General features: G+C 41.0%; 1 protein-coding gene across 11 annotated transcripts in view; it reads right to left on the bottom strand.

Annotated features, from left to right (window-relative positions):
* The window catches only part of scn8ab (sodium channel, voltage gated, type VIII, alpha subunit b), a 75,404-nt gene that overhangs the window by 22,098 nt on the left and 25,557 nt on the right, over window positions 1-27,749 (bottom strand). For 6 of the 11 annotated variants that reach the window (XM_037790841.1, XM_037791220.1, XM_037790760.1 and 3 more), the window contains exons 4-19: window positions 27,558-27,647; window positions 27,339-27,467; window positions 24,975-25,066; window positions 18,822-19,037; window positions 17,996-18,059; window positions 17,296-17,437; window positions 15,166-15,372; window positions 14,799-15,080; window positions 10,395-10,751; window positions 8,963-9,095; window positions 7,563-7,801; window positions 4,447-4,620; window positions 3,837-4,193; window positions 3,563-3,736; window positions 2,728-3,021; window positions 14-131 (exon numbers count right to left, since the gene is read on the bottom strand). In XM_037790841.1, the coding sequence (XP_037646769.1) occupies window positions 14-131; window positions 2,728-3,021; window positions 3,563-3,736; window positions 3,837-4,193; window positions 4,447-4,620; window positions 7,563-7,801; window positions 8,963-9,095; window positions 10,395-10,751; window positions 14,799-15,080; window positions 15,166-15,372; window positions 17,296-17,437; window positions 17,996-18,059; window positions 18,822-19,037; window positions 24,975-25,066; window positions 27,339-27,467; window positions 27,558-27,647 (3,068 nt within the window). Of the gene's footprint in view, window positions 1-13; window positions 132-2,727; window positions 3,022-3,562; window positions 3,737-3,836; window positions 4,194-4,446; window positions 4,621-7,562; window positions 7,802-8,962; window positions 9,096-10,394; window positions 10,752-14,798; window positions 15,081-15,165; window positions 15,373-17,295; window positions 17,438-17,995; window positions 18,060-18,821; window positions 19,038-24,974; window positions 25,067-25,357; window positions 25,450-27,338; window positions 27,468-27,557; window positions 27,648-27,749 lie in introns of all 11 variants that reach the window. The other 5 variants (XM_037791377.1, XM_037791137.1, XM_037791064.1 and 2 more) reach the window with 3 other exon arrangements.

The raw sequence follows: 27,749 nt of genomic DNA, 5'->3' as shown, positions 1-27,749 counted from the left end.
AAACACTACCTACCCTCTGTCCAGCAGGCTTCTGGGTCAACATACTCCTCCACTACCTCCGCCACAGCCACCTCCTCCACATCAGGCTTGATGTCTATTGTGCTGCCCTCAGACGAACTGGTGTCATCCAGCTGGGACAAACAGAGGACCAAAGAGATCAGTTCAACCTCTCTGAACATTAAAGGCTCAGCAGTAAGACACTGAGAGCGTACGGATACGGCACAGCGCCAGTACAACCATTACATTAATGCCCCTTTGGGTTTATATGCATGACATGATTAATTGCTAGAGGTATATACGTGTTGTAGCCATGTACTGTAGCTAGGTCTCCCTCTGCCACCGAGGTATTCTGCAGAGTTATTTATAGATTTACAAGGAAGTAATTAAACTTGACCAGTGATTGATTGTGCTGGTAATGATGGTCAGTGTTATACATGCATAAGTATAGATTCTTCAGTGATGAAGGATTCATTTATTTATGATGAAAGAATGAAACAAATGCTTGTACAAGTCAAACAAAAGAGTCACAAAAGGTAAAATCTGTTATGATGAAAAATACCGCGTATATATAATTTATACCAGGTATATTTTTGGATGCCTATTAATGTTTGACTATGTGTAGCCATATAGAAACAACGTCAGCCATGGGCTTGATGTTATTTTTATGAGCTGTAAGGTATATATGCTAAATATTTGTATATGCATTTTTATATACATTATTGTATATTATGTATATATGTGTTTTTCTTAATATACATGTAACATTACACTGTGATTTTATGTAGGATATTTGGGTCACTGGCGGTATCATGTGACTATCATGTGACCGGAGCGTTTACCTTTTAAGATGGCGTCTCTGTGCAGATTTATTAAGCCTGAAGAAGAGCATCTGCTCAAAACGTCACCAACTAAGATGTGCCAATAAATTGCATTTAAAGGGAGCTACAGTGTGCAGATCTTCTTCTACATTTTTCATTACTATGTGTTTGAATAATAATTGCCCTGAATATGTTGTAAGGAAATAATCTTTTTTCTAGTCATTAAAACCATGGCTTGATGAAGTTCGCCTGCACCAATAAATCATGTCATATCTTAACAATAGGTCAAGGTGAGGCAGGGCAAACTCGTGAAACACCAGCGTAACAGCAGCCTTATTGTAATAAAGTATACACACTGTTACGCACATGCAGACACTCAGTTCACTAAAGAATGATACTGCACTTTATAATCTTAAGTCGTCAGCGAAGGACCGCATTCACACTCTCTTCAGCTCCCTCTCTTTTCTATTTCTCTCTACCAAACAGCCAGATGGATCCTTGCTTTTCTGATTGGCTGTTAGCAGCTCTGTCTGTGTCTGCTCCCTGCAGTGTACCCCGTGGCTGGCTGTGGTGCAGGGAAGATTGTCTTGTGGTTGGTTGAAGGGAGCCCAGTGGAATATGAACCTGGTGCAGGTACAGTAGTGATGCTGCTGCATTATCTCCTTTCCTCCTACTACAAACCAGGTCAAGGTGACCCACACATCAGACTGCTCTACAAGCTTTGGGTCTGGGCTTACCCTTCTTATCCCACATTCCTGTTATACGGCAGACGGTATGTTTCTCTGTCTGTCGTCTCGTTAGGATTTCCTTTGTCTCTGTCTGTCTGCGGGGTCAGCACTCAGGCTCGATGGTACAGCTCTCATGTCTAAATGGATGTTCTCAAATGTCAAGTGAACTAAGTGTCTTCAGTGTGGCAGCTCAGACCAGTTCTGCTTAATGGATTAAAATATGCCACACGGGCACAAACACACACGATTGCACACGTGCCCTCTGACTTATTACATCACCTTATATTACATGATTAAGGGCGCTTTTACAAGCCACAGTTCTTTTGTCTAGTCCGAATCAGAGTGAAATTGATACTTTTGGTTCATTTTCGATTTGACAGTGCACAAATTAAAGCGGACAAAATAAAAAAAAATATTTGCTGAGGGGCGTATAGGATACGAAGCAGAGGATTTATCTTTTTCGTCTCAAGAGCTGCCACTTCTATACAGGGAATCGGGACTTTGACATATTGCTGTCGAACTTTTTTCACTTTGATTGTGCACTGGTCGACTGTGCGCACAAATCCCTTCTCCTCCATTTTATCTCAAATGACTTTATAAACGTCACTATTTTTGTGGACTTAATTTAACATATTCTGTATGTTCTCTTCAGCCCAGATGTGAAGCAAACATCGGACTTCTGCAGACGTTCAGGTTAGTCCTCTCCCACAAATGTTAACCGGCCGTTTACCTGTGTCCTACTCAACAAATGCCCGCACGGGCAGCCTGTGTTTTGGTTAGCTTGGAAACAGTCTGAGACCACCTCTCACAATCAGTCTTGTTTTGGTCCATACCAGAGTAAAATTACTGCGTTCACAACTGCCCAAATGAACCGCACCAGAGTTCAATTAAAACGGACTAAATGTTGAGTTGCGAAAGCACCCTAAGTCACCTATTTTGGTAAACATAACTGTATTGTGGCATTTGTTTTAGACAATGTTATAAATCCAAATTTAGAAGCTAAATTCCTAAACTTGTAAATAAGTTATTAAACGCAAGAAATATCACAGCTATGACATATCTCTCTCTCCCTCCATCAAGCAATAATTTACCCAAACTACCATCAAAGGACATCACCACTGCCATCTCTCTGCTAGCATCTCTCCTCCATTCTCACACTCTTACCAGTCCTTCCTACTCACATCTTTACTGTTCTCCACGTCCGATTCACTGCTGAAGTCTTCCGTGTTGAGGTTTTCAAAGTCGGACTCGCCGACAGCGATGGGAACGCAGACAGTGAGGTTGGGGTTGTGGATGAAGGACATGTAGTCCTCATCAATCATATACTTTCCCACACTGCTCCCAATGCCGCTGGTGGTGCCGTTGCCATTTTTAGCATAGTCCAGTTCGCGGTTGATGTCCACCGTGTGGTTTGCAATGCAGTTGAGCTTCTTCTCGTACATTTCATCCAGAGGCTTCTGTTCATCCTCTTCCGGCTGAGAGTGAGAAAATAGAACAAACAAAAAAAGGTTACTAGAAAACAAAAATGCTGTTACAGAACTCTGACTAAAACACACATTCATATGACAACAGTTAAAGTTCAAGTTATTTAATAGGAGTGGGGGAAAAAATCTATACAGCATAGTATCGCGATATTTTATTGTATTGATAAACGAACATCAAGTATCAATCTTTATTATATAAACTATTAACCTCTTAACAGCCGCTATTCTGTCTGTCAGAGGTTGACGCGGACTCAGTCTTAAAGCTAGAGTGATTGAAAACTCTGAAATGAACAGAGTGAAAGAGTGTATCTTATTAGATAAAACAGATGTTGACAAACTGCATAATTTGCAGTTGGAAAAAAAGTAATAAATCGCAATATATTTTATCGCAATACTCAGCATATCGCAAAATGTTTAAGATCTCAATAAGATCGCGTTGTGACAATATTGTATCCTGGGATCTCTGGTGATTCCCACCCCTATTCAACAATCAAGAATTGGGCATTCATATAGATGTTTAATTATATGGTACCTTCTTGATCACTGTGGCTATAAAGAGCCGCATGTTAGCCTTGAACCAGGCAATCCCTATCTTGATGCGGGCAACCGCAAGCTGGAGGTTGTTGGGCTCGCCGTCATCATCTGTGGCAGCGAGGTTGTCTGCACTGAACGAGCTCAGCAGCAAGGCCAGGAACAGGTTCAGCACCTCAGAAACAAACCCATGAACTCACAGTAAATGGATGGTTCACAACTGGGCTACTATCATCCAATAGCCTCTATACTATGTCATTTTTGTCTTTGCTTACCACCAGGTTTCCGATGACCATGACCATCATGAAGACGGTGAGGCACATGGTCTGTCCCGCCACCTCCATGCAGTCCCACATGGTCTCGATCCACTCCCCACACAACACTCTGAACACAATCAGGAAGGAGTGGAAGAAGTCGTGCATGTGCCAGCGAGGCAGTGTACAGGTTTCGGCGATCTTACACACACAGTCCTTGTAGCTTTTTCCAAACAGCTGCATGCCCACCACGGCGAAGATGAAGACGATGATGGCCAGCACCAGGGTCAGATTACCCAGAGCTCCCACTGAGTTACCAATGATCTTGATCAGCATGTTGAGGGTGGGCCACGATTTGGCTAGTTTGAACACTCTCAACTACAAGAGAAACAGGATACGGGATTATTCCACAGTTAGCAGACATTAAGAGGGTTTACAGTTTTGCACAATACAATGACGGTTTCCTAGTTATGGAAGTTCTTCTTGATCATGATTTGGAGCTTTAAAGAGAGAAATTTGATGATTAAAAAAGAGAAATCAGAATTATGCTCAAGTGGGACAGTTTAAAGATGGACATTTTTATAATCAATTTTTTCAGCCTGTACATGAGGGCCAGAAGAGGTCCACTTACCAATCGGAATGACCTGAGCACTGACAGACCTTCCACATCAGCCAGTCCCAGCTCAACTAAACTCAGAGTCACAATGAAGCCATCGAAGCAGTTCCAGCCTTCCTGGAAGTAGTAATAGGGATCCATGGCAACCAGCTTGGCAAACATCTCTCCAGCAAAGATGCCTGTGAAAACCTGTGGACACACACATAATATCACATAAAGGTTATGATTTTTCTTTTTTTTAAAAACAACAACAACAACAAAAATAGGACGCACTTCAGTCACTCTATAAATGTGGGATTGATTTTACAATTTTCCCACAAAAATCAAATGTAAGTCAGTTCCACGAAATTGTGTGATGTATTTCATGGTGAAACATGATGGTAAGGGTGTGTACAGGGAGCGATGAATTTAAAGTGTAAACCAATTGGATTTATGATTGCTTTATTTTTGCTTTTTAGCTACACCTACGAGTACAGCATGACGTTACCATTGAACATACACCGCTTTCCAGAAAGTAACAGAAGCAGTAACGGATGACTGCAGTTTTGTTTCATTAAACCAGGCCTATTCAATTGGTGGCCTGTGGGCAAAATCTGGCTCTTTAACGACCTCAATACGGCCCTTTGATCATCTATTAATATGAAAAAAGTATTTTTTTTAAAAATATAATAATAATGAATTCCTTCCGATAAGAGAGTATATTCCTGTTCATCAACGTTACCACTCACGCTATAGATTCTGTTACGGACAGTTATAAGCATTATTGTGTTTTATTAGGGCTGTCAATCGATTAAAATGTTGAATCGTGATTTATCGCAAATTAGTCGCACATTTTTTTTTATCTGTTCAAAATGTACCTTAAAGGGAGATTTGTCAAGTATTTAATACTTTTATCAACATGGGAGTGGACAGTATGCTTGATTTATGCAAATGTATGTATATATTTATTATTGGAAATCAATTAACAACACAAAACAATGACAAATATTGTCCAGAAACCCTCACAGGTACTGCATTTAGCATAAAAAATATATGCTCAAATCATAACATGGCAAACTGCAGCCCAACAGGCAACAACAGCTGTCAGTGTGTCAGTGTGCTGACTTGACTATGACTTTGCCCCAAACTGCATGTGATTATCATAAAGTGGGCATGTCTGTAAAGGGGAGACTTGTGGGTACCCATAGAACCCATTTTCACATATCTTGCGGTCAGAGGTCAAGGGACCCCTTTGAAAATGGCCATGCCAGTTCTTCCTCGCCAAAATTTTGCCTCCTTTGCTAATCCTTTGGATTCCTTAGGTTTTTCTAGTTTCATATGATACCAGTGTCTTCACTCTAGCTTTAAAACCGAGCCTGTTACAACCTCCAAAAGATCGATTGCATTAAAACAAATTTGCGTTAACACATTATTATTGCGTTAGCTTTGACAGCCCTAGTTTTTATTTAAATATCCCGCTAGAATTCTAAGTTTCTGGGTGTTTACATTGTTTGATTATCAGAAGATCATCATTTCATTAGTAGGCTAATCTGCCCATTCATTAGTTATGTCTTGTTAAACACAGAAATACTTATTTTGTTACAATAGGTCTTTCAGGCTCTTTAAGCAGAGGGAATTTAGGAGAGTCAAACTGAGTAAAAAAAAGATGTTAAATGCAACATTGTGTTTATTAAAACAACAACCTACTGAGATTAATAAAGTGTATTGTTTCTGAATAACAGATCACACATAGGAAATGTAAAAGTCCGGCCCCTTGGCACTTCACCGATTTTCAAATATGGCCCTTCTAAAAAAGTAATTTTATAAAAAATCTTCAAATTACTGTAAAATGTTCCAAAGAGAGACGGGAGACTTTGACCAATCACAGGTCATTTCAGAGAGAGAGTGTTCCTATTGGCTGTTCATTCACAGAGGCAGCTGTCAATCACTCATGAACTCCGATCAAACGGTCAAACTACGCAACGCTGATCAAATATAAATCAATATTCTGTTACTGTAATGCCTATTTCTCGCTTCAAATGTTTGCTTCTTGTAGTGTTCTGTTCAGCTGTGAAATGAGAAAGATTGGCTCTGATTGGTTGTTTTCCTCCGGTCTGTGAAGTCTTGCAGATGCCATTGGGAGCATCGGAGGACACAGAGGAACATGATTCTTTTCAGATTACCTGTCTCATGCACTACTGTCAGGATATAGTGACCGTTTCATAAAAATTACTTTTTTTTACTCATATTTGCTCCATTTCTGCCCACTGCAGCTTTAAGGGGAAATACAGTGCAGAACGAAACAACTGGCTAGCTTACATTGCATTTTATTTGATGTATTGCTGATTAAAAAAGGTATTGGAGAGTGAAGATTCTTCTGACACGGCAAGGTCATAGAGCAGTGGCACCGTGTTCCAGCAGAACTTGTATAGAGCTGTAGTATTTTAGCCTGTCCCATACCGTCCACCCAAATGGTGTGCCCAATCAGTGCTGCAGGGAGCACCCAATGATTCATACTGCACCATCCATCTCGCTGATTCCTCTGACTTCAGTTCCTGTTTCACTCCTGATAGCATGCCAATCCCTATGACCTCATTTCCTGTCTTAGTACTGACACTGTGCCAATACTGCTGTGATATCTGACAGCAAGGGCATAGCAACAAACAAATCAAAATATCTGCTGAACATTTGGTTAATATGTACTCTGCTAAACCAGTCGTGGACAGTTCAGTGGCAAACCTTATTACTATGACTGCTATTTTGTGTGTGTGTGCGTGTGTGTGTGTGTAAGAAAGAGAGAGAATTGGACAGAACTGAGTAGAGTTGAGGTAAGCAGGATGCAGCGGAAGCAGGAGAGTGACCTGAGTGGGGGTGATGGGAGTTTGGGGAGCAGGCTGGCTGGCTACATTAAAATGGAACTAAATCTTTAATGAGCCCCCATCAGAGTCCTATATACACTGTGTGTGTGTGTGTGTGTGTGTATTCTTAAGTGCACATACCAAATGATGCATTGATGTATTGGTTTGAGGTTAGGGCAGGTAGGTGGGGCGAACCTGCTATGCTTCTGTAACTCCTGAGAGAGATGGCGAGCTTCATGCAGGCGTAAACAGTTACAAAGACAAACGACAGTGGTACAAGACGCAGTTTCTCACCAGGTTGCCAACAGACAGGACGCCCTCAAATTGTGGCGTCATGGGGTAGTGCTCCATGGCCATGAAGAGGGTGTTGAGGACAATACAGATGGTGATGGCCAGGTCAACGAAGGGGTCCATGACAATCAAGTAGACGATGTGCTTGATCTTAAGCCACATGGGGAAGCACTCCCAGATGAGGAAGATGTTGGCAAACTTGTACCAACAGGGAGGACACTTCCTCTGAGACTCCTCCAACTCTGCAGGAAGAGACAAAGAAGAAAGAAAAGGGTGAGAAAAACAAAACAGTCAGGAGTGAGTCCCTTAAAACAAATGTTTTCCAATTATATTGTGTCTACCATAAACTTCCTGGATTAACGAACACCATCTGTATCTGGATGCTTTGTCTGCATCAGGAAAATGTCAACTTGAGGTGTAATTGCAAACAAAATCTAGTGCAACATCTCTAGACCACAGATGACTCGAATTGTGATCATATCTCAATCAGGTAGGAACTAAATGTAACTTGCACATTTTTGTGAGTAAGAATCTGCCCACAAATTGCAGACAACAACTGACATCAGTTTGTTGATCAGCATAATTGCCAACGCTCCCGATTTTCCCGGGAGACACACGTTTTTCATTGCCCTCTCCCGGTTTCCTCCCGGGATCACAATTCTCCCACATTTCTCCCGCAATTTTTCACACTTTTTTCCCTTTTTGTTATCTCATCCTATCTATGGCACTGCACAGCGTTTTGAGCTGCATTCGCTACACATCACAGCATCACAGCAAAGCCATCATGGCGTCGCACAAGCCATTGGAAATAACGGGTTTCAGAGCGCAGTGTTGCTGTTGTCGCATTGGGTGAGTGGGAGAAGGAGAGGGAAATGAAGAGTAGCCTACTAAGAGAAAGAAATAGTCAAGCAGGGACCAACAAGGAATAATTGAATGAAAACTGATTAATATTAGTCTAGTTTATACCAGAGATTCACAGCAGAAGGGCGAATTATTCAGTTTTCTTTCCTGAGAATTGAAAGTAAAATTAAAAGTAGGCTATTTATCAAAAATGCTGTTTGCAGTGTACTTATTATTTTTGATATTTCCACTCTTTAAAAGTCACCAGAATGCAGGAAACAAAATCTCTGAAACTCATTTTCTTGGGGGAGGACCCCTAGAACCCCGCATTGGTTTTGAAATCCTCCTAATTTTTGAGGTCTCAAGATTGGCAAGTATGTTGATCAGACCAATTTCCAATTGCAATTTCCATATCCAGATCTAATGCAGACAGCATGCATACGTATAACAAGAACACATATTTAACTACAGGAGTAAATGGCTCATTGGATGTTAATCTGAATAATACAGATCACATTTTGGTCTAAATTCGAAAAAAGGCAAAAGGAAAGGTGTCTCTGTACCCTCTAAGAGTGTGTTGGTGACTACGCTCATCTGACTGTTGGCCCGGTCCTTTTCTTTGAAGGAGGAGTTGAGCTGATCCACAGATACCATGAGAGAGCCAGAGTGCTTCTTCTTAATCTCCACGTCAGTAGTCTGTACTCAGAGAAAGACACAACGTCAATCAGAGATAGTACTCACATGACTTCATACCCACGAACATCACACATTAAAACTCATGCTCTTAAGCCATCTAAACGATGAATGATGCCATAGATCTGCTCAGAAGACGAAAAACCTTATGCGATGACTGCAGCTTTTCACATCAAATCTCAAATCATTAAATCTTTTTCACAATGTATGATTCCCCAAAATGATTTGTTCAATTAAGCATTTCCTGCAACATATCGTACATACAACACACTTCAAATTCACACTGTCAGTTCTCAAATAGTTGATTTAATTTACCACAACTGAGGAGAGAACCAGGACTTTAGCGAAACAAACTATTATTTGGGACCTGTTTTCCATTTATTACATTTTAGTAAGCGGCCATTATTGACGTACCGGCTTTTATTTGAGAATTTACGGTACAGTTTCTGAACCCTTCATCGTTTACTGTGCATACCATAGCTACAACCCCTGAGTAAACAACATTAAACTGCATGCAATGACATGCGTGTCAAGAACAGAGGGGAATTCAAGACATCATTTGCTGCTACACCATGCTACATTTTAAGAAAGGTAAAAAGGTAAAAGCAGGTAGATTGGTTGAGAATTAAAGAGGGGTCTACCATGCTAGCTAGAAATATTGTTATCGAAAAAAAGTTTCAGATTTGTTCTTGCACCATCCAGTGGCTCAGGAGCGGAGGATAAATTAGGACAAGAAGGAAAGATAGGAGAGGCAGAGAGAGAGTGAAAGAAAAAGATGGAAAGAAATAGAGGGGTAGATAAAAGACTAAGACCTAGACCTAAGAATGAAAGAAGTAGGAGTAGGGAGTGAGTTTTTTTTCCTGTAAAATGTTTTGATAATTTAGTTTTTTATGAATGACAATATGCGTAAACTTGGGGATAGAATTGTTAGGGGATAGAATTGTTAGGGGAACTAAGGAAGGGGGTTGGTAAATCATATTGCATTATTGTTAGATATTAATCAATGAAATGATCATCATGATGCGGGTAAGGCAGTGAGTTTGTGGATACTGTTTCAGCTGGTTAGTGTCTTCTAGAGCTGTTAAAAAAAGGAGCAGCGGAAAAAGGGCGTTAGATCAGGATGGAAGTGTAAATGTCAGATGAAATAATAAGACAGAATCTAGATATTCAGGGGAGGAAAAGGGATCTACTGAGTTTAGGGAAAAGAGGATCAAGAGCCAAGGGGAAGAGGTTGTGAAGCTGCAGAGACCGGGCCACCACCATCATGCCTAAACTGTATTGGTGTCCCATGGACGTCCTTACACTGTCATCAGTGGCTGCCTTATCTATTTTCACCTCAGGCAGAAGCCGTCTGCCGGGCCCAGGGCCGCTGAGAGACACCACGCCATTGCAGTCCACCGTGCTGTTCCTCTTCCCTCCAGAGTGGGGTGCCAGCGGGTGGATGCGAGACGAGCCTTGGCTGTAGCCACTGTAGCTGTTGCGGCGGTAGGGGATGAACAGGGAGCCGCGGCGGTCTTCGCTCTCCTCTACTGTACTGTGCTCGTCGTCCGCGAACTCGTTCTCTGAGCCCATGTCCTTGGAACGGCCTTTGAAGCTGAAGATGCTGCTGCGGCTGTTGTGGCGCGACATGAAGGGAGAGCCTGGGATGCTGAGTAGTGACTGAAGAGGGAGAAACAGATGCGGAGGGGGGAGAGTCGAGGAGTTATTAAAAACAGCAGGAGGTCTGATGTGTAAGTAAAAAGGGGCAGACAAGGTGAAGAAGGGGGCAAGTGGGGCACAGAGTTAACAAGACGTAAAGCAGAGGACAGAGAGGAAAATAAAGGTAACTAAAGGATAAAGGCAGTTAACGAGGAGTTTCCTCGTACTCAACCACGTGTTTATCACAAAATGAGTGATACAATGATAAAGAGCTTTCATCGTAATCATGCTCAATCACTGTTATAGCATGAGAACTGCATCATTGTAATATGGCAATGAAATTATACAAAATTAAAGTTCAGATGCTTTCATAAATTCATTATCTTTTCTTGTCATTTATTTTCTCTTTGTTCTGTAAAGAAGACCACAAGAATCCAGTAATTACGCTTGTTACAACATTGCACAATTTAACCAATAAACTGAACAACTGAGATGATTTTTTTCCTTGTTTAAGTTTAGTATTCTAGCATATTGTTAACTCATAAATGAAACAATAGAACACAATTGCAGCCCAATGCATGCTTTGGGGATGTTTTAATCTGGACCATAGCCAGTTGTTTTTGTTTTGTCCTCTGAGTAATATTACAGTGCAGCTTTAGTTTTGTTTCAAAGGTTCTACAGAAAACATTCATTACAATGACAATGTTTTCATCACATAATTTGTCTTCAAAGTTTAGCAAAAGAGAAAAATGATACAAAATGCAAAACCTATTAACCTTATCTCAAATATATTTTTATTGAGCAGTTATATTTCACATATAAAAACCTATTAAAGTTATTAAGTTCCTTTGTGTGCCAGTGTTCCCTAGTCTGAAGCCGTTAAACAAATCATCTTGCTGGAGCTAACTCCCCAGGGAAGATCGTTTGGACGAAGCGTTTGAGAGTGAACTTGCGTAGGACGAGGGACTGGTCAGTGAGTGTTGGCAATGCAGTTGGAGAAGAAGTTGAGAGAAGAGAAGAGCTATCCACAAGAGCCTCGCGATGGCTGTGGCTCAAGAGAGGAAAGCCAAGTGGCGCACGTAGCTAACTACACCCGAAATATCCGACGATTCCAGGAACATCACTGAGGATTTGTCCAGAAGCATACAAGGTTTTTATACAAAGTAAAGCTGATCATTCAGAGGTGACCTGGAAAGACTGGCTGAGAACCATGACAGCGACAGCTTTGAGAGGCGCTTACCGGGGGTGAACGGGTAGGCAACCCAATCTGCGTCCTCTGCGAGGAGGAGACCAAAACCAAGCAACAAAGAATATCATGGAAATATATACGCCCAGGGGAGCTTGAGAAGCGAGAATGAGAAATCCAGTCGGACAGACAAGTGATGCCCAGGTGGCAAGATTTAAATGCTCGAAGATCCACCAGACAAGAATGTAGTGGGAGCAGGAGGAACACAACACATATCTCTGCCATCTTGTTTTCTCTGCTGATGAACATGATTGCAAAGTCAGCAGGGACAGAATGGAGAAGGCCCAAGACCAAATTTGGCCATTGCCAACCATCGATAAGGGCTCTTATGGAGGACCTGACCGTCAAGATACATCCCCTACTAGGCGGATGGATTCTGCAAGGATTCGAGAAGCTGATAAGGTGAGCCCAGATGAGATTCAAATCAACCAAGTCCAGATCTCTGGTGCTGAAGAAAGTCAAGGTTGATATTCTTCAACCTTGCTGGCACCATGATTGCAACCATATACCATACCATATACACTGTATATAAAGATGGACGACATGACAGCTCCCCAAAAGTGAAGCCAAAACATCTTGATCACGCCCTGTTGGCTGGCTGCAGTATAGCTCATAAATCCAGCCTCCTCCATGTTAGTGGATGGGACATGGGCCAAACTAAAAAGTCAAACTACACGTCAAATAATTTTTTCCCAAAGATGGTTTCTGTCATTTTAGGTAGTTCTCATCACGCTGATGTATGTTCAAGTGTTAATTTTTCTGATAAGTTTGGTTTTAATTAGTTATTTGATGCTATAAAAAGGGGGTGAAACATCATGTTTAACAGACTCAATGACAAGTTGTGGCCTTGCTCGGCTCGCGATTGGTTCGGGCGGATGACCTTGATACTGTGGCTCCACCGCCCGATCACTACTGCGCAGGCTCTGGCTCCGAATGACGTCCAAATCTCAAGATAGCAGCTCCCGTATACAGGATATTTTGGCTTAACTTCTGTACAGTGGGAGGAAGTGGAGAAACGTCGTCCATCTTTGTATACAGTCTATGATTTCAACCATCACAGAGAAACCAGAGAAAAGCATAGGCAAGGCGTTTGACAGCACCCTGAGGGATCTAACATCCATCCGATCAACCTGCACTGAACTGGAGGGAAAGCTGAAATCGATGAACTGGTCAAGGCGTGGCTGTACCAACATGGAATTCTGTCTATAATCCTGTGGCCACTCCTGGTGTGCAAAGTGTCAGACTCAACCATTGAAGCCTTCGTGAGCTACCAATGAGTCTGAGCAGCATCACACTCTATGGGCACAGCAACAAGCTGCAGCTACCACTCAAACCTCTGAGGGAGGAATTCAAGGTGGCAAGGACCAGAGAACTGCTGCATTACTGGGAGTCAACAGACCTGAAGGTGGCAAAAGCTGACATTGAGGTGAAGACCAGAAGAAAAGTGGCAAGCAAAGGAGGTGTTCCAGCAAGCAGACTCAGAGGCTGGTAAGAGGGGTTACCCAAAGCAGAGCCAGACTTCCAAACCTCCAGTGTCACCAACATGGAAGCATCTCCAAGTCCAGAAGGAGGTGAGGGCAGCAGTGGAGGAAGAGACAACCTGCAGAGTGGTGGCAAGGGGGCCTGGTCAAGATGGAAAAATGCTCCGGAAAGAAAGGGGACCTGGGCTAAGCTGTGGAAGGCCGACCTCCAAGGGATCAAGTTCTTTGTCCAGGCGGTGTATGATGTGATTCCCAATCAATCAAACATCCACACATGGGGTAAATCAGAGTCACTAGCATGTTCACTGTGCATGGAAAGGGGAACCCCAGAACACATCTTGAGCTGCTGCACCAAAGCCCTGGCAGAGGGACGATACCGCTGGCATCATGACCACCATGACCAGGTCTTGAAGGTCATTGCCCAAGCCATCGTCAGAGCCGTAGAACAGTAAGGAGAATAATTCCACCGTAATCCTGGCCTGGACTGGAAGATGTATGTAGACCCGGAGAGGCAGCTGAAGTTCCCCGAGCACATCGCGACCACTCCGAGACCAGATATCGTGCTCTGGTCTGACCGATCAAACAAATCATCTTGAGAACGCTTGGATGAGGCCTTTAAGAGGAAACTTGCAAAGTGTGAGGAACTGGTCAGCAAGTGCAGGCAAGGTGGTTGGAGAGCAAAGGCTGTCTTTTGAAGTTGGATACAGGGGCTTTGCAGCCAGATGTCTGCCCAGACCTTACACTAAACATCCAGAGAGGGAAGCAAAGAAGAGCCATCAGTAATACCGCTGAAGCAGCAGAAAGAGACTCAAGATGGCTGTCGCTCAAGAGAGGAGAGCCATGGTGAGGACGTAGCTAACTTGCCTTCTGGGCACGAGCTGAGGCGGGATCTACCTCAGCTGGGTCACGTGGGGAAAGTACAGTTGAAAGACCCGAAAAGCCCAATAATTCCTGAAACATCACTTAAGCCGCATTTCCACTGCATGGCTCACTTTTGGTACGAGGTCCTTTTCTCTAGCCGTCTTTCCACCGTAGACTGTAGTACCGCCTAAGTATAGGCGGGATCTCAACTCCGCCTTCTAGTAGCGGCTCAGCTCGCTTGGAACCTCAACCGAGGTGGTACCAAGAATGGGGCGGTTCTATTTGTACCATCCACAACTTTTGCTAATGGAAATGCAAAAATAACCGTTCTAATGTGTAACGAACTGAACTGAACTGAACTGGACTACTTGGTGGAAACGTGCCATAATAAGGTGTTCAGAAGCATCAGTAGATGTATCCGCACATGCTAAGTCAAACAACAGTGTGCATTTACTGTCTAGTTTATCTTGCTAACTTTACCTGGTTCATAATGGATGTCTTCCTCCCCAGCCGGCTTCCTGGGAAACGAATGGTGCTTTTCTTGCTGCCATCGTCCGACTCAGACTTAACAACCTTCTCACTGTCTCCCTTCTCTTTGTCCTGCTCTTTCTGGCGCCATTTCTTCTTGCGATTGCGACGCTCCTTGGCGCTCTTGGAGCTCAGCTTGGAGACCTCAGAGGAGCTGCGGGACAAGTGCTCTCCTCCCTCATCCTCTAACGCAGCCTCTGACACCGTGCCTGCAGATGTGGCCATTGCAGCAGCCTGAGAAAAGAAAAGACACATGATAAACATAAACTATGAAAAACAGGTGACGGTGTATGTGTGCGAGAAAGAGAATGAGACCAACCTGTGTTTCCTCTTGCTGCCTCTTGAGCTGATCGAGCATGGCCTTGAATTCAGCCTCTTTCCGCTCCGCCTCCTCAATAGTGGCTTGGTTCTGCTCCTCATAAGCCATGGCCACCACAGCCAAGATGAGATTCACCAGGTAGAAGGAGCCCACAAAGATGACCAGCACAAAGAAGATCATGTAGGTCTTCCCAGCGGCTCGCAGAGTCTGACAGATACACACAGACAAAGCAATGAGGTTATCAGAGAGACATGGAAAATAATGTTTTTAAACAGACATATTGTCCTATTGATAAGTTATAAACTGAATGCATCTTACTAAAACTGTTGTTTTATGTTCAAGAGTACTTTCTTATTCTGTCAGAGGTACTGTACGTATATGCCATAGATTGTATATAAAGATGGACGACATGACAGCTCCCCAAAAGTGACGCCAAAACATCTTGATCGCCCCCTGGTGGCTGGCTGCAGTCTAGGTCATAAAGCACTCAATGTTAGCAGATGGGACATGAGCCAAACTAAAAAGTCAAAGTCAACGTCAAATTTTTCCCAAAGATGGTTTCTGTCATTTTAGGTAGTTCTTATCACGATGATGTATGTTCAAGTGTTAATTTTTTGTGATAAGTTTGGTTTTAATTACATATTTGATCCTATAAAAAGGGGGTGAGACGTCATGATTGACAGCTGTGATTGACAGCTGCTCTGAGTGAAGTAGTCGCAGAACCGGAGGTTCGGGAATTGTATGAGAGAGGAGATGCAACTTTAACTTTCCATAACCGTCATGAGTCTGCCTAATAGAACATGTGTCGATTTGATCATAAGTGTAGTTTTAGAGATATTTATGGTTAGTTGTTGTGCCTTTCTAACCAAACAGCTACCGTGGTGCTAACGTAGCAACTAGGTGGCTCACGCTAGCAAGCTGGCGGGTGTGTGGGCCGATACCGCGGCTCCAGTCCCCCGATCACTACTGCGCAGACTCTGGCTTCAAATGACATCAAAATCTCAAGATGGCAGTTTCCGTATCCGGAATATTTTGGCTTCACTTTTATACAGTGGAAGGAAGTGGAGACGTGTCGTCCATCTATATATACAGTCTATGGTCTACGTGTGTTGTGTCATCATTGCTGGTGCTTCTATATCCGGTTCATAGCTTTCTCCAGGAAAACCTCCAGATAAGAAAGAAACCTTAGAGTGCAGGAAATCCCAGTTTAAACAAACACACACACTGAAACAGTGACTGGCCTATTTGCCAAATGAAGTGTATCTATTATGGCTGCGGTGGTACAGGTCTGGAGGAGGAGAAAAGAAATGCTAGTGCAGTGTCATGGTAGTGCAGTTTAACATTACAAATATCTGTGCACATGTTATATATTTTGTACATTCATGTGTGTCCCTAAGAAGTCAGATATGTAATACTGGTTCAATGTTCTCTTAAAAAAATACATTTGGCGGAGAACACGACTGTTCTAAAGGTCATTTAACAAAAACATGAATTCACTTTTGTTCATTGCTTCAATACAAAATTCTTTTCACCCTGCATGAAAGACAAACACAAATCTAGTGGCAAGTAGTCACACTCTCCTAGCCACCGTATTTCTGACCAGCTGTCCTTCCTTCCCTTTTATTCAGAGGGCAAATTAACTGATGGGGGAGAGCTGCTGATGGGCACCTTTGCTGATTCATCAGGTATAAGGATGATGATGTATATCTTTTTTATGATGAAGTGAGGACAAAATCATTAGTACTGCTTAGGGGGTGTTTTACTTCTCTGGGTAGGACTAGAGAAGCATTAATATAGGTCTCTAAAACATCTGCAAGAAGGGTCAAAGACTTCATCCAGGAAATGAAATTACCACCTGCCACCTGCCAAATACTGGGTAAATGTTGGCTGTGGCAGGTAAAAGTCGTCTGCCACCATGGCAGATACGTTTTTCTTGTATTAAGAAATATTATTTTTAAGAAGCCATTCCTAATTTAAAAATAGTCAGGGATTAAGGTAACACGATATGTTCCATATTTCTAATGGCTGGTACCACTGACTCGCTATTCTGAAGCGTTCTACATATACTGTACATCATACCAATTTCAGACTACGGAGAAGAAAGAAGAATTTAGGAAAACACTACTTTACCAGCATGTAGAGATTCTCCCAGAAGTCTTGGGTCATGAGGCGAAAGAGGGTGAGGAAAGCCCATCCAAAGCTGTCAAAGCTGGTGTAACCATAGTTGGGGTTCCTTCCAGCTTTCATGCATGTAAAACCCTCTGGACATCGTCTGAAAGGAAAAACACACAGGAACACAAAAGCTGTAACTTAACAAATGACTGAAATGTGCCACTTCAGCATCAACACAGTTGGGATCACAGATACAAGCATCACTGGCAGTCTAAAATAAAATAAGTCTTGACTAGTGTTTTTGTTGTTGTTGTTTGCTTGTACATGAAAGCTTACATGTACAATGTTGGAGTGGGATATTGATATGACCTACCTTAATATTTAATGACCCAAGGAAGTCTGGCTCATGAATTATGAATACATGATTGACTGCCTAAAATGTCTAAATAGTATGTATAATGAGTATGTGTACTCATATTTTGAAAACTGCAAAATGATTTTGTTCCTGAAGAGTGGCCCCCATGATAACTACAATTAGATTCATCAGGCCGAAATGAGAAGCTTGAGGGGGGCGCGAGTGCCCGGTTACATCACTGATGATGTGTCCAAGTGCATCGCAAGATGTGTGAAAGAACAACAGAAAAATGTGAGACACCTGCTGAAAACATTAAAGTATAAATATGAAGGCATGCATTCAGTGAGTAAAGCACTAACTTACCCCGAGTCAGAACTATTTCCACATAGTAGAGCATCAATCTGACCAGGGTAGAAGTAGAAATTTGCTATAAAGACAAAAACAGAAAACAGTCACTTGTATTAGCCACTGCCACATGTCTCAAAAACAAAACAATAACAAGAGAAAGAATTACCAAGATGCACACGCTTTCTGTTAAGTCCCATTGAGGTAATCACGTTGGTTTACAGGTTATATTGATAACATTTTTATGTAAACTAATCATTTAAAAAAAATAATACAGCCACAGAGCTTTTAGAAAGGTGCCAAATTAAAGTATGGCTTTTCCTGAAAAAAAGTTATTATGACTGTGAATTAATCATTTAAAAAATCTTGATGTGTCCAAAATTAATGTTTTGTTTAACTCTGTGGAAGATATCTGACGTTTGGTTCCCACTTCTAACAAGACTTGTGAGCCAACAGTAAAACAATGTTGGTATTACGTGGTATCTCTATGTCATCAGCGATCGAGTAGTTGCCGCTTAGTGTGGTAAAAAACAGATACATGGCTGAGTTTGACACTAGTGTCTCCATCAGGCTGCAGAGTAAGTGAATATTTACCATGGCAACAATGTAGGCCTATAGCTACATGTTGCAAAATAACTTTTACTCTACCGCGAAAGATTCATCACTTGACAGTCTGTCTGTCCGAGTCTCAATCCATTCAACCATCAAATATGCAGGTTGTGCAACGAACTGGCAACGACTTGTTGTGAAGTGAATGCAATAGAACGGGGTAGGGAGAATATGACCTCTAGTGGCTGAATGTTATCGGTTGTACCTTTAATCAAGTGTCAAGGTAATCACTCACTGTCATTCATGATGTACGCGTCCCAGGCAAAGCCCCCATTTGCCAAGGCGTACTCGGTTATGTTGATTGGCCAGAATACACACTTGTGCCGCAGGTTCCCCATAAAGAGCTGCAGTCCAATCAGAGCAAAGACGCTGAGACAGAAGACGGTCAGGATCATCACATCCGACAGCTTCTTCACAGACTGGATCAGAGCACCCACAATGGTCTTCAGGCCTGTTAATTAGTATACGATAAACACACACACACACACACACACACGCACACACATGCACGCACACACACGCGCACACACACACACACACACACACACACACACACACACACACACACAAATGTGCACAAATGCACATACATGGAAACAGACGAACTCACGTACACACACACACCAGCAAACAAATTCAAATGCACACACACACACAAAAACAAACACACAGATAGACACAAATAAAAAGAATTGCAACTTTTTGCATCCCAAGAGAGCACAAGCTGAGTTTGGTTTTTTATAGGTGCAATTCAGAGCTGACTTAAGGAAAGCAAAGTTAGGTTAGGTAACATACATATCTAATCCTGTATTTAACCCTGTGCTGGACAGCCTGTTACATAAATCTAAACTTGGCAGGCATCAGAATTATTTCTCATGCACCTACGCCCACGCTGCCAAGCATCAACACCAGAAATCAGTGTGTCGTGTGCATCCCTTTAGAGTATAAAACCAGTGTGTAGACAGCGCTTGTTGTTGTTCTTCCTGTCATTCCTGCCTAGATGGAAATCTGCAGGTCAGGCTGTTCTTTTCTTATTTAATTATTCAGGTAGTTGCAAGCCAAGCCATGTGGTGGATATTAAGTTACCCAACCTATGATTTAAGCGACTGTAATATTAACACCTCAACAGTAGGCGGAAATCATCACAATTGGCAAACAGGGGCTCCATTTGATATAAAATGAGAGTGGGATCTAACAGATATGGTTATATTTGCTGATACACAATACAAAAAATTATATAAAGTAAAAACCACAGGCATGCGAGTTGGTGTTGAGTATGTTGAGAATAATATTGTTGTTGTAATACTGTTAAAAGCAGCTCTTTATTTTGCAGCTTTACCTGATGTTTTTTTTCAAGATTCAAGATATCTGAGGACTTTAAATCATTTTTTTTTTTTAGGGCTGTCAAAGTTAACGTTTTAACGGCACTAATTTCTCTTTAACATTAACGCAACTTGTGATTTTTAGGTTGTGTCGTGTCACACTAGCTTGTCGCAAAGTCGGTTAAATAACGCTCCAAACTTAGGCTAAATTTTGGCAACAAAAAATGGCATGGGCGTTTTCAAAGAGGTCCATTGACCTCTGACAAGATATGTGAATGAAAATGGATTTTATGGGTACCCACAAGTCTCTGCTTTACAGACATGCCCACTTTATGATAATCAAATGCAGTTTGGGGCAAGTCATAGTCAAGTCAGCACACTGACACACTGACAGCTGTTGTTGCCTGTTTGTGTTTGAGTTTGCCACGTTGTGATTTGAGCATTTTTTTTATGCTAAATGCAGTACCTGTGAGGGTTTCTAAGCAATATTTGTCATTGTTTTGTGTTGATAATTGATTTAGAATAATAAATATATACATACATTTGCATAAAGCAGCATATTTGCCCACTCCCAAGAGAATTAAATACAGCCCTACTTTATTCTATATAATTCTGTATGTCTTACTTGTTTGTACTATGTACGCACCTGCTGAAGAATAAGCCTTGAGGATAAATAATAAACTATCTAATCATCATATTATCATATAAGGTAATTGCTTCGACGTTTATTTAATTACTACATAATGTGCTACAGTACGGTAACAACACAATAAAGCCTACAGCTGAGAGTTCAGAGAAAGAAGCTGACAACCCAGTTTCATAAATTGGAATTCTCTGATATCCAAACATAAATAATGTAAGCACAGTGCAGTGATAGCACAGGTATTCCCATAAGGTAATGAAAATAATGTAGCTCCAGTCATTGTCTGTGGGCACAACTCTGCAACTCAGAGGCAGAACATTTTTTTGTCATGCGTCTCCACATCTCCTGGGAGGAGAAACCCGTTCTCCTTTCCTCTGCTAATGTTCTCACTTGTTTCTTTTCTTGCTCATTTGGATAAGCTTCAGGCTACTATTGCTCATTAAGTACTAATGTACTTATTTCAGATAAATAGAATCATCCCATATCATGTAACTTGATGTCTTCAGTTTCAAAGTTTTAATAAACAGTGTGATATAATTTAAGAAATGTGGCTGTATGTTTGTGTCATTAGAATCTCCCTGTGAATAAAAATAAAGGTTATTTATTTATTAAAAAATAGGATTTGTTGATTTTTAGTAGCTTTTAGAATCTAAAGAATTACACTCACTGTTCTACTCTTGTCTAGCTTTGCTGGATAGATAGTGCTTTTTTTCTTCCTTACTTTATTTCAGTTTCACTTCACTTTCAGTATTATCATGGGCTGACATGCTTATTTGCAGTATCACACTTGTCAACACTTTCCTTAAGAATAAATACTGCATATTAAAGGCCCGGTTAACCTTTTTTCTCAGTCAGTTTTTCACAATAAATAATCGGATCCTAAATAAACAAATTATTTTCTGCCAACGTTGCAACAGTTTTGGTTACTTCACCATTTGTATTTGTGTCTGTGCTACTCTCTCTGGTTTAAAGCGGGTGGGGCTCAGTTGGAAAACATGATTTCACATATTTCACTGCACCAATCAGGATTTACCAACATTTGAGTCTGAATAACTAAAAAATAATGTGTTTTTGCCTGTTTTAAAGCTACAGAGTGAAGATACTAGTATTATATAAAACTAGAAAAACCTAAAGAATCCATTGGTGCCAACAATGTCATACTAGCGTGTCACGAAGGAGGCTAAATATCGCTCCAAACTTATGCTAAATTTTGGTGAGGAAAAATTGGCATGGCCATTTTTAAAGGAGTCCCTTGGCCTCTGACCTTTAGATATGTGAATGAAAATGGGTTCTATGGGTACCCACGAGTTTCCCCTTTACAGACATGTCCACTTTATGATAATCAAATGCAGTTTGGGGCAAGTCATAGTCAAGTCAGCACACTGACACACTGACAGCTGTTGTTGCCTGTTGGGCTGCAGTTTGCAATGTTATGATTTGAGCATATTTTCTATGCTAAATGCAGTACCTGTGAGGGTTTCTGGACAATATTTGTCATTGTTTTGTGTTGTTAATTGATTGCTAATAAATATATACATACATTTGCATAAGGCAAGCATATTTGCCCACTCCCATGTTGATAAGAGTATTAAATACTTGACAAATTTCCCTTTAAGGTACATTTTGAACAGATAAAAAAAAAAGTGCGATTAATTTGCGATTAACTATGGACAATCATGCGATTAATCACGATTAAATATTGTTATCAATTCACAGCCCTAATGTAAAAGACTTCTAGTAGAAACCTAAAATACAAGTATGATATGTCCCCTTTAAATTAGAATTTCACTTATTTAGTCATGCATATTTAATGTTATAGAAAAGTAGTTAGGATATGAAGCCAAGTTTCAGAGGCTTTAAAAAATCCAAACACTGTATGTCCCCAAATATAAACAGCTGAGCATTGTATTTCAGAAAAACATGATTCCATAACATAAGTCTAAAGTAGCTTATGTCTGGGGAAAATACTGTGCATAGATCTGCATTAAAACTCACTACAAATATCCAAACTCTCAACTGGCAGCTATTTATCACCTGAGCAACTGTGCATATTATGTCAGTACTCTTACAGTCTCTCTCAAATTGAAACTGTTGGTGGACTGATTTCTTTTGTGCAGATGTCCAGCTATATGGTTATCAAACAGAGATACTTCTAGAAACATTTAATAAAAGCAAAGGGCAAGACTATCTGCTACGTAATAACAGCACACTGATTCCACTATAATAGTGCATTTAAGTTTAAACCACAAATATAGAGGTCATAGTCATTTTTTTTCATAAAACATTTAACACCACACTGCAGCTTGATAGGATGTTTCCATCAGAAAGACACATTTTCATTTCCACACTTTTACAGTAACTACTTCATGTAAGTAAACAGTTCTATAGAAAAGCTGTTCTACTGAGGAAGAACAGACTGCACTACAGCTGGATTTAGGATCCATCTGGAGAAGAGAAATTATTATTAATTTCCCTTCACTCCGTGTGTCCATCTATGGGAACATTCCTGACGAGCTGCAGTCAATTATTATACTGCATCCAACAAATCAACTGCAGCACCACAACAGCAAACAGCGCACAGAACCAGGCTCAGTCAAGGAAGCAGGAAGTGAAGAGGAGAGAGAAAGGACAGGCGAGGAAGAGTTGGTGGCTGGGGGGGGGGGGCAATGAGAGGTGGCATGCGGGTCATTTAAACGCCAAGGCTGAAGGAATTGACTCGGTGTCGGCATCACCTGTGTGTAAACCGTGATGGCGACCTTGATTTAACCGAAGAACCGTTCCCATCCTAGGCACTTCTTTCTCCCACTCTTGCAGTGCTGGGCGAGCCCTCGGGCTGGTTTAGCCCAGAGCACAACTGAGCGCTCTATGCTGGAGGCTGAGCTTATTGTCCTGTACTGAATGTGTTTGTGTATGTGTGTATATCTACTGAAACACAGTAACTTCATAATGTCATATTGTTTTGTAAGCATTTTGAGTGAATATCATGTAAAAGCAAATGTATAAACTAGGGCTGTCAAAGTTAACGTGATAATAACACACAAATTTGTTTTAATGCCACTAATTTCTTTAATGCATAAACGCTCTACGGTCCTTCTGAGGTTGTAGTGGGCTCAGTTTTAAAGCTAGAGTGAAGATACTGATATCATATGAAACTAAAAACCTAAGGAATCCAATGTTATCCAACCATGTCATAGTATAGCCATTTTCAAAGGGGTCCCTTGACCTCTGATCTCAAGATTTGTGAATGAAAATAGGTTCTATGGATACCCACGAGTCTCTTCTTTACAGACATGTCCACTTTATGATAATCACAGGCAGTTTGGGGGAAGTCATAGTCAAGTCAGCGCACTGACACACTGACAGCTGTTGCTGCCTGTTGGGCTCGAGTTTGCCATGTTAGGATTTGAGCATATTTTCTTATGCTAAATGCAGTACCTGTGAGGGTTTTCTGGACAGTATTTGTCATGTTTTGTGTTGTTAATTGATTTCCAATAATAAATATATACATACATTTACATAAAGCAAGCATATTTGCCCACTCCCATGTTGATAAGAGTATTAAATACTTGACAAATCTCCCTTTAAGGTACATTTTGAACGATCAATCGCAATTAACTATGGACAATCATACGATTAATCGCGATTCAATATTTTAATCGATTGACAGCCCTAGTATAAACTTGTGTTACACTGTGTGTTCCCTAGAAAAATATGATATTTATTATTTATGTTTCCCTTTCACTCCCAGGATGGACAAAGATCTTCCCAAAAAAATAAATAAATAAGAAAGAATCTGAAGTCTGAATCAAATAACTCTTGTAATAACAAAATCCAAAAGAAAAGCCCCTTAAAGCCAAACTTGTAAAAGCATGTGTCTCAAAGCTTCATGCAGCGTTGATGTGTCGTCAAATTAGGCTTGGCAGTCTTAGGAAATCACATAGTCTTTAGAAACAAGAAGGCAGTGTCATAGATTGGGAGAATTTGGATCAATGTGTGAAATAATACTGAACACAAACCAGATGTGCAAAGAAGTTGATATACTCATGATCATGTTTGTTCCCTAAATCGTTTGTTCATCTAACCCCTCATGATAACACCCTGAAAGTCAACTCCTTGGAAATGATAAAATCTACCTCTATATTATCACATTGTTTTGGACATTAATTGTACAGACAGATAGCATGTTGCATATCCTGATTTGCTCTATAAGCTCAGCTGTCCATATGGGACATGTGAGCATACAAGACTGCCAGTAGACTGCTAAGCCTATCAAAAATGTATTGCTACCATTTTTGATTGTCATAAATACAAAAGTAAAACAAACAAAAAAAAACATCCTCTTTTTAAAAAGAAATCAAAGTAACAGAAATAAAAACAGGTAAAAGAAGTAAGCTCAGCCTTAGTGTTTAAATGGGAGTCTCACCTGGAATGACAGAAATTGTTTTCAATGCTCGGAGAACCCTGAACGTTCTCAGCGCCGAGACATTCCCAAGGTCCACAAACTCTGTCACATATCTGTAACAAGGTAGGATGACACACAGAACAGAAACCCCATGACACACAACACACACGATAACAACAACACACACATACGCACGCACGCATGTACGCGCAGAACAGCACGACACCAGCACCACCATCGAAGACCAGGAGGGAACACCACGTGAGAGAGAGAACGCCTGTCCGACCAGTGGGAAGAGGACGGAGGAGGAAGAGGAAGAGGAAGAGGGACTGAAACAAAACCACACCTAACATCAACCCCGTGACTCGCCCGCCCGCAAAACACAAACACCTGGACTGTCTTACCTGGAATAACTGAAATTGTTTTCAAAGCCCTCAGAACCCTGAACGTACGCAGAGCTGACACATTGCCTAGGTTTACAAACTCTGTTATATACCTGCAAGGTGGATCAGATACAATTATTCAGCAGCCATCCCAAAGAGAGGAGAGAAATAATGAATTGTTACAGAATGATTTAATAAGCATGATCAACGTGGTATGATGGATTGATGTGGATTGAAGGTGCTGTGGGCAATTATCTATTTAGCAAAATTCCCCTTATGTCCCACAAACAAACATTAAAAAGACACACAAAACAGTATTAATAACTCAGTCTTGTATAGAAAGCTGCAGGAATGAGTCCTAAATCCCAGATCTGCCCTTCAAGTTCCCCGACTCAAAGTCAGTGGGTTTTTTGAATGGGTTTTTAGTTAAATGCTTGAAATAAGGTCTGTAGTTAACACAAGATTAAGAGATTTTAACATTTTGTCCTACGATATAAAATTCATCAGTAAATATCCCACTTGTGAGTTTTGAAGCCTTTTTGTGTCTTAGAAAGGCGGTTGCTAACAAGTGGCTAAATGAGACTACTAAACTTCATCACGCTGAACACTAGTCCGTCTTTAGCTTAGTGGTGGTGACGTCATGCGACCGTGGCGTAGCTCGTTAGCTTTTTACCTCTGGCGATAGCATTTACTTTTATAAAATCATGAAATTGGTGAAGATTATCTCGCTGAACAAAACGGGTAAATATCATAAATGTTTGTTTGCCACCGAGCTTATTTTCTGCAATAATAATTTTAGATTGGGGAGTACGGTCTTTGTCCATCTTTAAATATTAAATAACAAATAGAGAGCTACAGGAATGAGTCCTAACACCTGGATATAAGTTGGCACTTTAGCACTTCCGGTTCCCTCGTCTGGAAGTCAATGGGGTTTTAGTTAGATACCTGAAATAAGGTCTGTGGTTAACAGAAGCTGAAGAGATTTTACTCCTTTGTTCTACGTCAGTAAATACCCCAGTCGTGAATTTTGAAACCGTAATGTGTAATGTGTAAAAAAGGCGGTTGCTAACAAGATGAGTCTACTAAACGTCATCACGCCGACTCGTCCGCCATTACAGTCTCGTTGTGTAAACTCACGCTCATGCAACCGTGGTGTAGCTCGTTTATAGCCTAACTTTTACTTCTGCCGATTGCATTCACATTTCAAAAAACATAAAAGTGGTGTTCGTTTGTGAAGATTATCTTGCTGAATAAAACGTGTAAGTATCATAAACGTTTGTTTGCCACAGAGTTTATTTTCTGCAATAATCCAAAATCCAATGGAAAAATCAAACTGGCTCTTTGTCGAGGGAACCAGGGAGATGCTAACTTCCTGGTTGGCCTACACAAATACGTCATCCCTGCAGCGCTCTTTATAATGTTCATTTTAAAAACCACTCCAGCAGGCTGCAAAAACAGCAGTTTGTTATTAAAAGATTAAAGTTTGATGGACGTGTGTTATGATACTCACACAATGATGGAACCTGTAAGTTAATCATTGGATTCTAACTACTACTAAAATGTTAAACATTTTTGCACCAAATTTTAAAATGACATGAAAACATTTGATTGGTAAAACCAATAACTTCAATTATTGCTCTGTTCCACTGATATGTCTCATAAGCTATAACAGTGAGCCAGCATGCACAATATTACCCTGGTATCATCACGACTGGATGGAACGCAGCCATTTTTAATGTGATTAGTTACACCTGTGTTTAAGTAGCCGGACTGTCTGTGGTGAGAAAGTTCTGTTACCATCTGGGATTTAACGGCTATTATCTTGTAACTAATTATAAAGAAATCACATCTCGCAACTTCCTTCTTTCCATATGCTGACATGTTATATTTCTATTGGTCGTGTTGAAATCCCCTTTTTTGGTAAGTTTTCCTTTTTACATGTAGCTTTCAATTATTATTATTATTCCTTAAGGCTTTTATTGTTATGCGTTTAAATACTTACGCCATCGAGATGACCATGAAATCCAGCCAGTTCCACGGGTCTCTGAGAAAGGTGAACCCATCTATAGCGAAGCCTCGGGCAACAATTTTTGTGAGCGACTCAAACGTGTAGATACCTGTGAAGGTATACCTTGAGAACAAAGAGAGAAGAGAGTAAAACGGTGACGGGCACATGAAACGAGGTTATGATTGCTGAGGAGAAGTGTGGACGTGTACTTACTCTACTTGTTTGGACCACTCTGGGGGGTCACTAAATGTCATGAATATACAGTTGGTCAAAATCGTACACATGATGATCATGCTGAATAACGTGAGAAGACAGAAGTTAAGGAAAGTTCCAACAGTGTTACCCATAACAACACATACACTTTAATACACCAACAACTGAAATCCAACTTTAGTATTGAGAGAG

This window comes from Sebastes umbrosus, chromosome 1, assembly GCF_015220745.1.
Source record: "Sebastes umbrosus isolate fSebUmb1 chromosome 1, fSebUmb1.pri, whole genome shotgun sequence".
Classification (NCBI taxonomy): Eukaryota; Metazoa; Chordata; class Actinopteri; order Perciformes; family Sebastidae; genus Sebastes; species Sebastes umbrosus.
Note: the sequence above shows the minus strand (reverse complement) of the source record. Positions and strands in the feature narration are given on the sequence as shown.